We start from the raw sequence: 13,895 nt of genomic DNA, 5'->3' as shown, positions 1-13,895 counted from the left end.
GGCCTCTTTCACACGTTTGTGAAAAACCACGCACATTTTTCATGGATGTGTCAAAGGTGTGTTTTGCCCTCTGTGAGCAGTGTGTATGGCACATGTGTGTTCTCCGTGTATTATCCGTGATAACACACAGAGAACGGGAACTTTCTGCTCACCTGTCCCTGGCTTTGCTGTCCGTGGTGCTGATCTTCGGTCTCCGGTACTGCTGACTCCCCGCTGCTGCTGCTTCCGGCCGCAGTGAATTGAATATGCAATGAGCATAATGAGCAGCGGTCTGAAGCAAGTGACAGGAGCGGCAGAGGCTGCAGGGCTGGAGAAGGTGAGTAAAGTTTTTTTATTATTTTCTCAGACACATGTGTTTTCTCCGACGCGAGTCACACGGAGCACCTCCATGTGGTCCGTTTGCGTTCCGTGTGACACCCGTGATGCTGGAGAAAAACGGACGTGTCTACGTGTGGAGCACATGAACATACGTATGCTCCATACGTACACACGGTCCATGGCAGAACACGCACGTGAGCGCAGACCCATTGATTTAAATGGGTCTACGTGTGCCCGTGTCTCCGGTACGTCAGGAAACGGACCAAGCAGGAGGCCTAAGATGGGATTAACCTTTTAGGCTGCCACTATAAATGTTGGGAGACTGTTATGGGGCACTCTAGCTGTCATTATGGGTATTCCGCCGTGACATATCACTGCTCTAGGCATCGCTTTCACTTCTCTCTTGTGCTACTTTTTACAGGTGAGCCCTTCTCTTTGTTTTACCTTCTTGTCTTTTTTTGCAGTAAGGCACTCGCACTCTTTCTTGATGTCTCCGGCTGAGACCAGCGACATCCAAAGCCTCAAAGAAGCCGCCAGAAACCTGACAAGAGATAAACATTTTCGGGAAACTCTCTACCAGATCATCTCTCAGAAGGAGCCTTCACAAGGACATGACAAGTGACATCCATTCACCATGAGGATTGTGCTCACAAAGCCCTAGCTAATGTCCGTGTCTTCCTGCGAGTACTGTGTGCAGGGTGTTTTTTTATCACCTTTCAGGATATTGCCGCAGAGCTTTCATGCACAGTGCCTCTGAGTCTGCATGTTGCGAGAAATGCCCCCCAATACACAGACCAATGTACAACTCCAGCACAGCTCTGCCCCCAGCACCCAACATGTACCCACAAGGTCTACCCCCACCAACCCATTGTCACCCTTTCTCCCATACGATGCGTCATTAGTGGTACAAATTAGTGTCAAATATTTTTTTATGCGTGTATCACCATCAGGCGTGTCCTTCAAACAAAACACACAGCAATGGAAGCAAGACCTTCTTTAAGGGGAACCTATACTGGGTCAAAAAAGGCCATTTATTGCCTTTTCTTTTATTGTCTCTGCTCCCCTGAGTAATCCGCTTTTTTATTTTTTTAAATCTATCATACGGTTCCAGAGATATGAGCCTTTATATTTGGTGCAAACTTATATGGTCTTTTCAAAAGGGGCGTGGCTCACAATTAGCCTAGGCTAAAGACACGCCCCCAAAGAATACTGGGAGCCACGCCCCTTTCATAAAGACATTAAAAAATAGCACCAAAGAAAAAAGGACCCTATCTCTGGAACTAAATTATGGATTTTTTTAAAAAAATAGCAACGTTTATAAAGCAAGAGAAAGAAACTGGTTAATTTTTCATCATTTTAGTAGATGATAATATTTTTTTTATTTACGCCGCCCCTCCCATAACAGAGGCAGCTAATCAGGGAACAAAAGTTGTGGCCATATGTTTCACTGTCAGGTGGCGGCTACAGTAAGGCTGTGTGCACACATGGCGTTTTTCCTTGCAGATTTTAATCAATACTGCAGGGAAAAAATCATCCCAGCAAAGTCTATGGGAATAGTCACCTGCTGTGCACACGCTGCTTCTTTTTACCTTGCAGATTTTGTTGCTGAAAAAAAGCAGTATGTTAATTGTTTCTGCGCTTCTATAATCCCCTGCAATGGTTTATCACTACAGTGATATATTGCAGCACTTCACCTCACATACCGTGCATACATCATGGTGTGTGAGGCTCTCCGTAGCTCAGTAACCCGGGGTCGTCATGATGATGACCCTGGGTTACCATGCCAGCGATTGGGTCCCTGTGATCACATTACGAGACCTGATCACCAGGGAAAGGTAAGAGATCCCTTTCCCTGCCCCGTGAATGCTGCAATCGCATTGATCGCAGCATTCAGGGGGTTAAACTGCCAGGAACTGCGCAGGCACCACTCTGGGCAGTGAGATCTGGGTACCGGCTGTAACATCAGCTGGAGACCTGGTGGCGATCGAGGGGGTATAGCGACTGAACCCCGCGATCGCCATGACTAAAAAGAAGCAGGAAAAACGCGTATAAAAAATGTGCAAACGCAATAAAAATGCACTTTTTTTCAGCTGCTTTTTGTTTGACAAAACATGCTATTTGTGTGCAGAAAAGAAGCATGCAAAAAAGCAACTTGGGCACTTAGCCTAAAGGCCCCGTTACACGCAACGACGTATCAGACACCTTTAATTTATATTGGGGTCCATTATGCTCCCTGCTGCAGTTAACATAATTCTTCTGTGATGACGACAGATTTAAAAAAAAAAAAAAAAAAAACTGACACAGGTGTGAACACAGCCTTAAGGCCCCGTTACATGCAACGATGTATCTAACGATATATCGCCGGGGTCATGGATTCTGGGACTCACATCCGGCGTCGTTAGCGATCAAAAATCCTCACCTAATCGTTGATCGTTGATACATCGTTCATTTTCAAAAAATCGTTGATTGTTGCAGGACGCAGGTTGTTCGTCGTTCCTGAGACAGCACACATCGCTACATCGCTACGTGTGACACCTCGGGAACGATGAACTACAGCTTACCTGCGGCCGCCGGCAATGAGGAAGGAAGGAGGTGGGCGGGAAGTTACGCCCGCTCATCTCCGCCCCTCTGCTTCTATTGGGCGGCCGCTTAGTGACGCCGCTGTGACGCTGCACGAACCGCCCCCTTAGAAAGGAGGCGGTTCGCCGGCAACAGCGACGTCGCTACACAGGTAAGTACGTGTGACGGCTCCTAACGATTTTGTGCGCCACGGTCAGCGATTTGTCCGTGACGCACAACTGACGGGGGTGGGTGCTTTCATCAGCGATATGGTAGCGTGTAAAGCCCCCTTAACTCTCTATTGTAATTGCCCCACAGAAGAACTTGCCACATTTCAGCTTACTGGAGCCTTGCGAGTACCTTGATGAGATAGGGAGATTGTAGTAAGCCATAGTCAAATCTAAATCTACATAAAAAGTGTTCCCTTCTAGGTTTTTTAAGATTGACAGTCGTACAGAACTGTTTGACCACCCCAAGGGTGCACCAAACGCCTGTGCTTAGTTTAATCAATCATCTTGTGCTGACAGATTCCCTTTAATTATTGGATTTTTAGATAGGTGCATTTATATGCAGTGAGCTCCCCCTAGTGGTGGCTACAAGTTGAAGCAATTTAAAGAGGACTTGCTCAAAAAAATTGCAGAGATATTTACGTTTGATTCTTCTGGAGCACATTTTGTCAAAAAAATTCTGGAGAGACAGAAAATGCACATAGGGTCTTATCCAATTAATAATACAGAGAAAGGTCTGGGAGAGGCTCACCTTTAACAGGTTGTGAAAGTCACAACCAACTGTGTAGGCAAAGAACGGCTGCAGGAGACCCACGTGACATGCAAATGTAGCACAAAAAAAAGAAGAAAGGGTTAACTTCTCCAGCGCCGCCATAAGGATGATGAATAATAATTTTATTGTCTACGGGTTTCAAAATTCACCGCCTTCTTCTTCAGGACAAGTAATAATCTAATTTCATCTCTTCCAGACTCCTTCATCATCCTTAAGGCCGCTTTACACGCAACGACATGGCTAACGAGATGTCGTTGGGGTCACGGAATTTGTGACGCACATCCGGCCTTGTTAGCGACGTCGTTGCGTGTGAAACGCAGGAACGACCGTTAACGATCAAAATTACTTACCTAATTATTGATCGTTGATGCGTCGCTCCTTTCCCGATTATCGTTGCTGTTGCAGGACGCAGGTTGTTCGTCGTTCCTGAGGCAGCACACATCGCTATGTGTGACACCGCAGGAACGAGGAACAACATCGTACCTGCGGCCGCCGGCAATGAGGAAGGAAGGAGGTGGGCGGGATGGATGTTCGTCCCGCTCATCTCCGCCCCTCCTCTTCTATTGGGCGGCCGCTTAGTGATGTCGCTGTGACGCCGAACGAACCGCCCCCTTAGAAAGGAAGCGGTTCGCCGGCCACAACGACGTCGCTAGGCACGTAAGTCCATGTGACGGGTGTAAGCGATGTTGTAAGCGATTAGCCCGTGACGCACAACCGACGGGGGCGGGTACGCTTGCTAGCGATATTGATACCAATATCGCTGCGTGTAAAGTGGCCTTTGCAGAAGTTACCCCCTTCTACTTTTTTTGAGCTACAGAAGCACATGTGAAATCTCTGGTTGCAGACCAACTGGGTGTTTCTTCAGAGTCTTCTCTAGGGACGTGCACTTTAACCCTTCAATCTCAGAGGCTGCCAATCACAGATTGAGTCTACTAGATAATCTACACACTGTGATTGACAGCACATGGGAGAGAGGAGTGATAGTGCACGCCCCTAGAGAAGGCTCTGAAGAAACGCCAAGGTGCACTACCAGCAGAGATTTCACATACTGTGCTCCACAAACAACAAATGTGAATATAACAAAATGAAAAGAGAAACAGAATCAGTGTAACTTGTGGATTTTTACAAGGTATTTTATTCATTTTTTTGGAGCAAGTCACAAAAAACAAATCCAAATTATTGTTGCTTATTAGCGACCAGGAGTGCAGCTTAGGTATTAAGGGTTTTTCATGTTCAAGGGAATCTGTCACCAGGTTTTTGCTCCTCCATCTGAGAACAGCAAAATGTAGAGACAAAGACCCTGATTCCAGCGATGTGTCACTTACTGAGCTGTTTGCTGTCATTTTGATAAAACAATGTTTTCTCTGCTGCAGATCTAGCAGTTATACAGAGCTCATGAATATGTTGGAATACCTGCAGCACCCCAAGTAGTCCTGTAATGATAATCTACTGGTCATTAACTAGTGATTTTATCAAAACTAAAGAAGCCCTGTCAGTGACACATCGCTGGAATCAGGGTCTCTGTCTCTACATTATGCTGCTCTCAGATTATGTGCCAAAAACTTGAAGACAGATTCCCTTTAATACTGCAATAAAAGGCTATAAGGGAAGATATCCTGTAAATGCTACTAATTTGGCTGCGCATCTTTGTTACTGGCTACCGCTAAGCTCTCCAAGAGAAGCATAATCTTAGTGATTGATATAACTGTGTGAAGTGAACGTGGTTTGCAGATGAAAAAAATGTAAAAATCTATCTACCGGACCGGAACCAGTCTCTAATATTGTCTCTAATAATCTCCCTTGGAATGTTGTGAACATTCCGTCGTCAACATTCCGAGGGAGATCACAATGAATAGTGGTCACTTGTGTCAATGTAATTAACTGAAACGGTTCCGCACTGAACCGTGCAATGTCTTACACCGAATACCTTGGAACAGCCTCAGTCCTCCTTTTAGAAGAAATGGTAATGGGTGCACGTGGGCGAGGATAGGAGATATCCAGAACAGAAGTCCATAAAGTAGAAAACCACGGCATACATCATCCAAGATCCACAAAGTGCTTTTATTCCATATAAACAGGGAGGAAAACGGGTTTCATGCCGCGCTAAAAACCACGAGTGTTGATATGTTGAAAATTGATATTCTTTTATTGAACAATTTTGTTCTCTTTTTTCCCTGAAGAAGGAGACGGACATGTCTCTGAAACGTGTTGGAATTGTTCAATAAAAGAATATCAATTTTCAACATATCAACACTCGTGCTTTTTTAGCGCGGCATGAAACCCGTTTTCCTCCCTGTTTTTTGTGATATACCATATTCTCAAACAGGGCCGCTGCTGAACCACCCAGGCACTCACTAACGCCTACAAAGGGGTTGTGACTGGCACAACCCGATCAGGTGAGTGTATCCTTCTCCTTTCTTGCTCACCCTCAAACCGGGTAAGACCCTATTGCGCCTTTTCTCTCCCACCCTACAGCTTTATTCCATATAGCGTGCAGATAAAATAGCGGGGAAGAGAGAGCCGGGTGCAGGCCCCCCAAGGACGACAGCCGTTTCGCACCGACCCGTAGAAGCACACAAGGTGCGAAACGGCCGTCGTCCTTGGGGGGCCTACACCCGGCTCTCTCTTCACCGCTATTTTTTTTTTTTAAACATAAATTTTATTTCAGTTTTCATTATCATAACATTAAATCCAATAACATTGCAAATAATAATATAGCTTTCCAATGTACATACGCGTAAATGATTTTTGTCTTAACTCTACCCTGTTCTCCTTAGTTCTCAGGACTTCCCCCTTGGCAACTTAATACATCTAACTTCGCACCCATACACACTCTTTAAATCACGAGAGATTTACTTGACTTCTCCACATTCTTTCCCTAGGTGATTAGCATATACTTCTAAGACAATTGTCCTGTCCCGCCACCGCACCTCAATCTCAACTTCCCCAATGTCCCTTGTATATCCTCCAGTAGATACCATTCTGTGTATTTAAAGGGGTTTACTATGTTTTGTATTTCTATCTCCCCACATTGTTTTACTATAAACTTGCTCCACTTTTTAAAAAATGTGCCTGCCCGTTCATCTTTGTTCCTTTCTGCTTCCAGCTGCTCTATTCTGAGCAATGATTTGATCCGGTTTATCACCTCATCTTCCGACGGGGCGTTCCCCTCCAACCATTTACCCAGTATAGCCTTCTTGACCACCATTGCCACACTGTGAAACAGTTTTGGTACTATGGCCCCCTGCTCCCTCCCCTCTTTCACACTCCCCTCTCCCACATAATGAAAAATCCATAACATTGGGTCCATTTCCAACTCCACTCCCCAGATGTCGTTTATGAGTTTCTGTATCCTTTTCCAAAGTTTCTGGCTCTCTGGGCACTGCCAGATCCCATGAAACAGGTCTGTTTTTGGCAATTTACATTTGGGGCAATGGTCTAATTTATTTATCCCTTGCTTGCTTGGGATGTTAAAGCCATATATCGATCTATGCATCAGCCTAAATTGTGTATCCCTCCAGCCTCCATTGATCACCTCACTCCTCATTTTCACCCATCCCTGCAGTATCTTTTCTTCTGCCCCTGTGTCCTTCAGTTGCCTTGCCCATGTTCCCAAGACTTGGTCAGAACTTAGTGGAACCAACGTTTCCCTCAAATCCTTGTATAATGAGGATATATTAATTTCATGACTATCTTTCATGATCAGTCGGTCCATGTCATTCATCATCTGTTCCTTTCTAACATCTCTCAGCAGTCCCATTATTCCCCTTTCTATCTGTTTATATTGTATGATCTGAAATGGGGATAGCCCATATTTTACTACCATTTCCTGGTATGTCATCCATCTATGTTCTGATTCGTGCAGCAGATCTTTCACCCCCCTTATCCCTTTATTCCTCCATTCTGAAAATAGTTTGTTATTCCTGCCCATAGGGAACTCCGGTGAGTTCCAGATATCTAAATATTTGGAAATTCGCCAGGACAGATTAAATTTTTTTCTCACTGCTTTCCATGCCATCACCGTATCTCTGCACACTAGGGAGTGTTTAATTTTCCGTGGAATGTTGACTAGTGACGTATGTAGCAATGCTCCTAGATCCCAGGGCTTGCAGAACTCACTCTCCAACTTTATGTCAGAATATCTATTAGTCTTCCTCAGCCAGTCTATTACATGTCTCATCAGGCATGCAAGATTGTACCCTCTAATCATAATGTTTGGCAATTTGATTCCTTCACCACTATTTTACCTGCACGCTATATGGAATAAAAGCACTTTCTGGATCTTGGATGGTGTATGCCGTAGTTTTCTACTTTATGGACTTCTTTTCTCTCTAGTGGTCACTTGTGTGCATTACCTTCACATCAGTATCTACGAGACTATCAGAGACGGCAGAGTGCAGCGCTGTTATCTTTGTGACTCCATAGACATTACAATTAGGCTATGTGCCCACGCTAGAATGTCCCTGCGGATTTTTTTGCCTGAAAATCCGTGACTTTCGCGGCAAATCCACACCCGCGGATTTGCCGCGGATTTATTGCGGATTTGCCGCGGATTTTGATGCGGATTTTTTTTTTTTTTTTTTTCCCATTCAAAGCCAAAAATCTGCACCAAATCTGCACCAAACAATTGACATGCTGCAGATTTTTCCGGATCAAAATCCGCGGCAAATCCGCCGCGGAAAAATCCGCAGCATGGGCACAGCATTTCCAAAATGCCATTGAAATGGCTTGGAAGTGCTGCTGCTGCAGATTTTCGGCAAATCCGCGGTAAATCCGCGGCAAAATCCGCGGTAAATCCGCGGTAAATCCTGTAGCGTGAGCACATAGCCTTAGTGGTAATTTGCCACTTCATTTAAACGCCTCAGGAACAAGGGCAAGGGATCCCCATCCTAGTGATCGATGAGACCCCTAGATATCATACATTTATGTAGATAGGTGACCAGTGCTTTTTTCATGGGCAGGAAATTTTATGCTCTTTAGTAGAAAAACTAATCTCTATCTACAAACCTATAGTAAGAACTTCATCCATCCTGAAATAGTGTCCAAAAGGTTATGTTCGTATTTATATTAAATTCTAAGAACATATTTCTTCCTTTCAGGGCCGGCTCCAGGTTTTTGTGGGCCCCGGGCGGAAGAGTCCCAGTGGGCCCCATCCACACACAGACACCGATACGAACATATACATATTTAAAGACAAACTCACAAAAATACATATAAACAGACAAATATATACAGTCATATACACTTACAGACACACACACACAAGTCTGCTGCATACAGACAGACACACACACACACAACTCTGCTACATACAAACAAACACACACAACTCTGCTACATACAAACACATACAACTCTGCTACATACAAACACATACAACTCTGCTACATTCAGACAAATGCACACAGCTCTGCTACATTCAGACAAACACAACTTTGCTACATACAGACAAACACATACAACTCTGCTACATACAGACAAACACATACAACTCTGCTACATACAAACACATACAACTCTGCTACATACAAACACATACAACTCTGCTACATACAAACACATACAACTCTGCTACATACAGACAAACACACACAACTCTGCTACATACAGACAAACACACACAACTCTGCTACATACAGACAAACACATACAACTCTGCTACATACAGACAAACACATACAACTCTGCTACATACAGACAAACACACACAACTCTGCTACATACAGACAAACACATACAACTCTGCTACATACAAACACATACAACTCTGCTACATACAGACAAACACACACAACTCTGCTACATACAGACAAACACATACAACTCTGCTACATACAGACAAACACATACAACTCTGCTACATACAAACACATATAACTCTGCTACAGACAAACACATACAACTCTGCTACATACAAACACATACAACTCTGCTACATACAAACACATACAACTCTGCTACATACAAACACATACAACTCTGCTACATACAGACAAACACATACAACTCTGCTACATACAAACACATACAACTCTGCTACATACAAACACATACAACTCTGCTACATACAGACAAACACACACAACTCTGCTACATACAGACACATACAACTCTGCTACATACAGACAAACACACACAACTCTGCTACATACAGACAAACACACACAACTCTGCTACATACAGACAAACACATACAACTCTGCTACATACAGACAAACACATACAACTCTGCTACATTCAGACAAACACATACAACTCTGCTACATTCAGACAAACACATACAACTCTGCTATATTCAGACAAATGCAGTGCACACAACTCTGCTGCTCTGTGGGGCCCACACCCGCGGCTTGGCGGGGACAGCACCAGCGGCAGCACCCGCGGCTCGGCGGGGCCCACACCCGCGGCACTGGCAGCACCCGCGGCTCGGCAGGGCCCACACCCGCGGCACTGGCAGCACCCGCGGCTCGGCAGGGCCCACACCCGCGGCACTGGCAGCACCCGCGGCTCGGCAGGGCCCACACCCGCGGCACTGGCAGCACCCGCGGCTCGGCAGGGCCCACACCCGCGGCTCGGCGGGGCCAGCACCCGCGGAATCGGCGGGTGGGGGCATTGGCAGGGGCCAGGGCATACATCCAGGGGGTAGAAGCAGCTCACCGGGGCCTATAATGGGGAGGCGGGGAGGGCACTTACCCGATTAGGTCACGGTGGAGAGGGGGCCCACACAGCGCCGGACAGAAGCTCGCCTCCTTCATCTGTGGGACTGAGAAGGCGGTAGCTCCGCCCACAGGTGAAATTCAAACGAGGATGTCTGCGCGCCTTAAAGTGACGGCGCCGCAGATTGCTGCCGAGGACTGCGGTCCCCGGAACTCGGCCGGGGACCGCAGAACTGTAAAGGCGAGTGGGCCCCGGCCAAGGGACAGGAGAACTGACGAGGCCGAGTGGGCCCCCCCGGCTCCCCAGGGCCCCGGCATTTGCCCGGGTTTGCCGGGTGCTGACGCCGGCCCTGCTTCCTTTCCTTGGCATCTTACTTCGACCTCAATGTCTTTTCCCTATCTCTTTAATTTACAGTGCCAACCTAGACGTTTTCCTAGACTATTCTCAGTAGATGTTTATTTAATTAAAAAAATAAAAATAAAGCTTTTTCTGGGTGAAAAGACTGTTTCATGTTATACTTCTATTAACCAAAGTGTTAATAGCTGGAAGGTCTAGAAATATGTGATGTGCTACATCAAAGAGAAGCAAGGAGAACCCTTTCAAGTGTTTTTTACTGATGGACCTTATTACTGCAACCAGCCAGTCTGATAAAAGTTACAGGCCTATATAGTATTTGATAACCATTTTTTCACTTATTTCTTTGGCTCTGCTACTTAATACCTACCTTGATGCTGATTGAACCATTTAAGAAGGGTCTATAGCAAGTAAACCCTATAATACACCCTTAAAGGGAGTCAGTCACCCCCATTTAGTTGCTTAAAGGGAATTTGTCACCAGATTTTTGCTCCCGCATCTGAGGGCAGCATAATGTAGAGACAGAGACCCCGATTCCAGCGATGTGTCACTTACTGAGCTGTTTGCTGTCATTTTGATAAAATCAGTGTTTTCTCTACTGCAGATCTACCAGTTATATGAATGTAGAGCAGGCCAAGTAGTCCTCTAATGATAATTAACTACTGATTAATCAGTGATTTTATAAAAACTATACTAAGCAGCCCAATAAGTGACACATTGCCGGAATCAGGGTCCCTGTCCCTATGTTATGCTGCTTTCAGATAAGGTGGTAACCTGGTGACAGAGTCCCTTTAAACATCTATATAAGGGACTTAGCCCCTATAAGAATCATTCCGATAACATACAATTTAGTGGTGTAGTTGCACAAATATTTACTTTTGATCCATATGTAATTGAGGGTACTATGGAGTACCCTTGGAGAGGGCAATGTTCAACATTACGCCCTTTACGACTTTCTCATGCACACTGATACTGAAGGAACCCAGTGGCGCATGCAGTGTCGGTGCACGCACACAATCATTGTGGGTGTAGGGATCTTCTTATCTCCCACTATGCACGGAGTGATCTAGTAGATTCCGAGAGGAGCCAAGGATTAGAGTCTGCTCGCACCCACACTGAGAGCGCGGCACTGGGGTTCTTCAGTGTCAGTGCGCAACTACATGAACAGTAATTTGAGTTTAAGGACAGCACTGTAAATCAAGCTTAGGGAGAGTGATAGATTGGCAAATTGGAGGTCTTAATGGTGCATCGGCATTTTGGCCTTGCCAAGGGTGCACCAAAGCGCCCTCATTTGTATACTGATGAACATTATACTAAAGTGTATGTTACTGGTATGATTCTTTAAGGGCTTCTAATATAGACATGTCAGTAGCTAACTTTGCAGTTTGTGGGTTTGCAGAGACCCCTTTAATCTTGCAAATGAAGGACAAACAATTTGGGTGAAAGTGTTGTCAATTTATTGTACAAAAATACATTTCACCAGTCGGTAGAAATCGAACAATGGAAAGTGATTGTACAAAAAGAGAGCAGGAAAATACACCGAAACATCGTGATGCATCCATAGAGCAATTTCCGGATGATGGTCATGCAAGAAGATAACTTGTGCAACAATGTTACGGGATTGATTGACATTTTGGGTTTTGTGCTTCCATTCTCAACTCATCGTAATGATGGGATTAGCAGAACATATACTGTACATTACTAATCTATGTATCTCCATGCCATTGTAATCAGTTGTACTCTACTTGTATAGCTGGGTTATTTAGAGTCATGCACATGGCTAAATGCTGGATATATAAGCTGCAAGGGAGTCCGTCAGCCCAGGCTTGACAGTGTGACCTAAGCACGTAGCAATGTAGGGATTACAGCCCCTATAAAAATCCTACCTTTAGTGTTCTAATCTTCCATTATGCAGAAAATGAAGTTTATTCCAATATGCTAATTAGTTTGCTCAATGTACCCTTGGTGTGCTCAAATGGCTCTGTGCACAGCTCTGCCCTCTGGTTTTGCATATCCATGCCTCACTGTCATGTCCCCACCGGAGTCCGCTCCTGCGACTTCTGGTCCGATCGCCAGGCGATGCCGTGTTCCTGCTATGGATGGTGCTGGTGATGGGAGAGGAGTCGGTGCCCACTGGTCTGGGTTTCCTGGGGATCTGCAGTGCCACTGGCTGACTGTAGGTGGCATGTGTCATCCAGCTGAAGTTGCCAGCGTTCAGCTACAGCCAATGGGAAGACACCACACCCTTCTTATTCCCCCTCCTGTCTGCTGACCACTGCCAGAGATAGTCTGTATTCCTGGTTCCTGTGCTGTTTGTATTTTGATTCCTGTGTGCTGACCTTGCTTGTCTTCTGACTACCCTTCTGCCTGCTGTTTATGTACCTCGCTGCCCGATCCGGATTTGACCTCTGCTACATTTTCTGATTACGTCCTTGTCTGCCGATTCTGTCCCTGTTCTGCAATTCCTGATTTGACCCTGCCTGACGACTACTCTCCGGACTGCAGCCTTCCACAGGTAGTGATCACCGGGGCCCTGTGTAATTCCAAATCCCTGTATAGGGGTTAAATGGTTTCAGGGTTCTGGGGGTCCTGCTCGGTGAGTGGCTTCCCTCTAGGCTGTCTCCGTCTGAGTCTGTGGATCCAGGCAGGCGTCACACTCCCTCACAGGTGACTGACAGCACTGGCTTGGCGGGAGCTTTCTATGCAGACTTCTTTTTCCTTGGAGTAAACCCTCAGCAGTGTGACAAACAGCCCGGTGTGAGCACGGAGGTGTCATCCTTCTCTGCCTCCTTGCATGTCGGTCACACTGTGGGTGTACTCTCTTCGAGCACTGGCATTGATTGACAGAGGTCTCTGAATATTCCAAGTACTATAGGCAGGAAGAACAGGGACAGTGAAACTGTGATGCTAGCCACTACGAGCAGTATGAATGGAAGGGTAGTCAGGAGGTAACATATAAGGTTCAGGGAACAGACAGAGACGTGGTCAGGAAGAGGTCCGAGGTCAGAAGCCAGCAGGTAACGTATAAGGTTCAGGGAACAGACAGAGACGTGGTCAGGAAGAGGTCCGAGGTCAGAAGCCGGGAGGTAACGTATAAGGTTCAGGGAACAGACAGAGACGTGGTCAGGAAGAGGTCCGAGGTCAGAAGCTGGGAGGTAACGTATAAGGTTCAGGGAGCAGACAGAGATGTGGTCAGGAAGAAGTCCGAGGTCAGAAGCCGGGAGGTA

General features: G+C 45.8%; 1 protein-coding gene across 1 annotated transcript in view; it reads left to right on the top strand.

The window, feature by feature from the left end:
* PLEKHD1 (pleckstrin homology and coiled-coil domain containing D1) overlaps positions 1-4,923 on the top strand; it is a 90,580-nt gene extending 85,657 nt beyond the window's left edge. Inside the window, exon 13 of the mRNA XM_075329872.1 lies at positions 783-4,923. Coding sequence (XP_075185987.1) covers positions 783-940 — 158 coding nt within the window. The 3' untranslated portion in view covers positions 941-4,923. The remainder of the gene's footprint in view (positions 1-782) is intronic.
* The last annotated feature ends 8,972 nt before the right edge of the window (positions 4,924-13,895 follow it).

The sequence above is a fragment of the Anomaloglossus baeobatrachus genome, chromosome 12, assembly GCF_048569485.1.
Source record: "Anomaloglossus baeobatrachus isolate aAnoBae1 chromosome 12, aAnoBae1.hap1, whole genome shotgun sequence".
Taxonomy (NCBI): domain Eukaryota; kingdom Metazoa; phylum Chordata; class Amphibia; order Anura; family Aromobatidae; genus Anomaloglossus; species Anomaloglossus baeobatrachus.
This window is presented reverse-complemented; position numbering and strand designations above follow the sequence as displayed.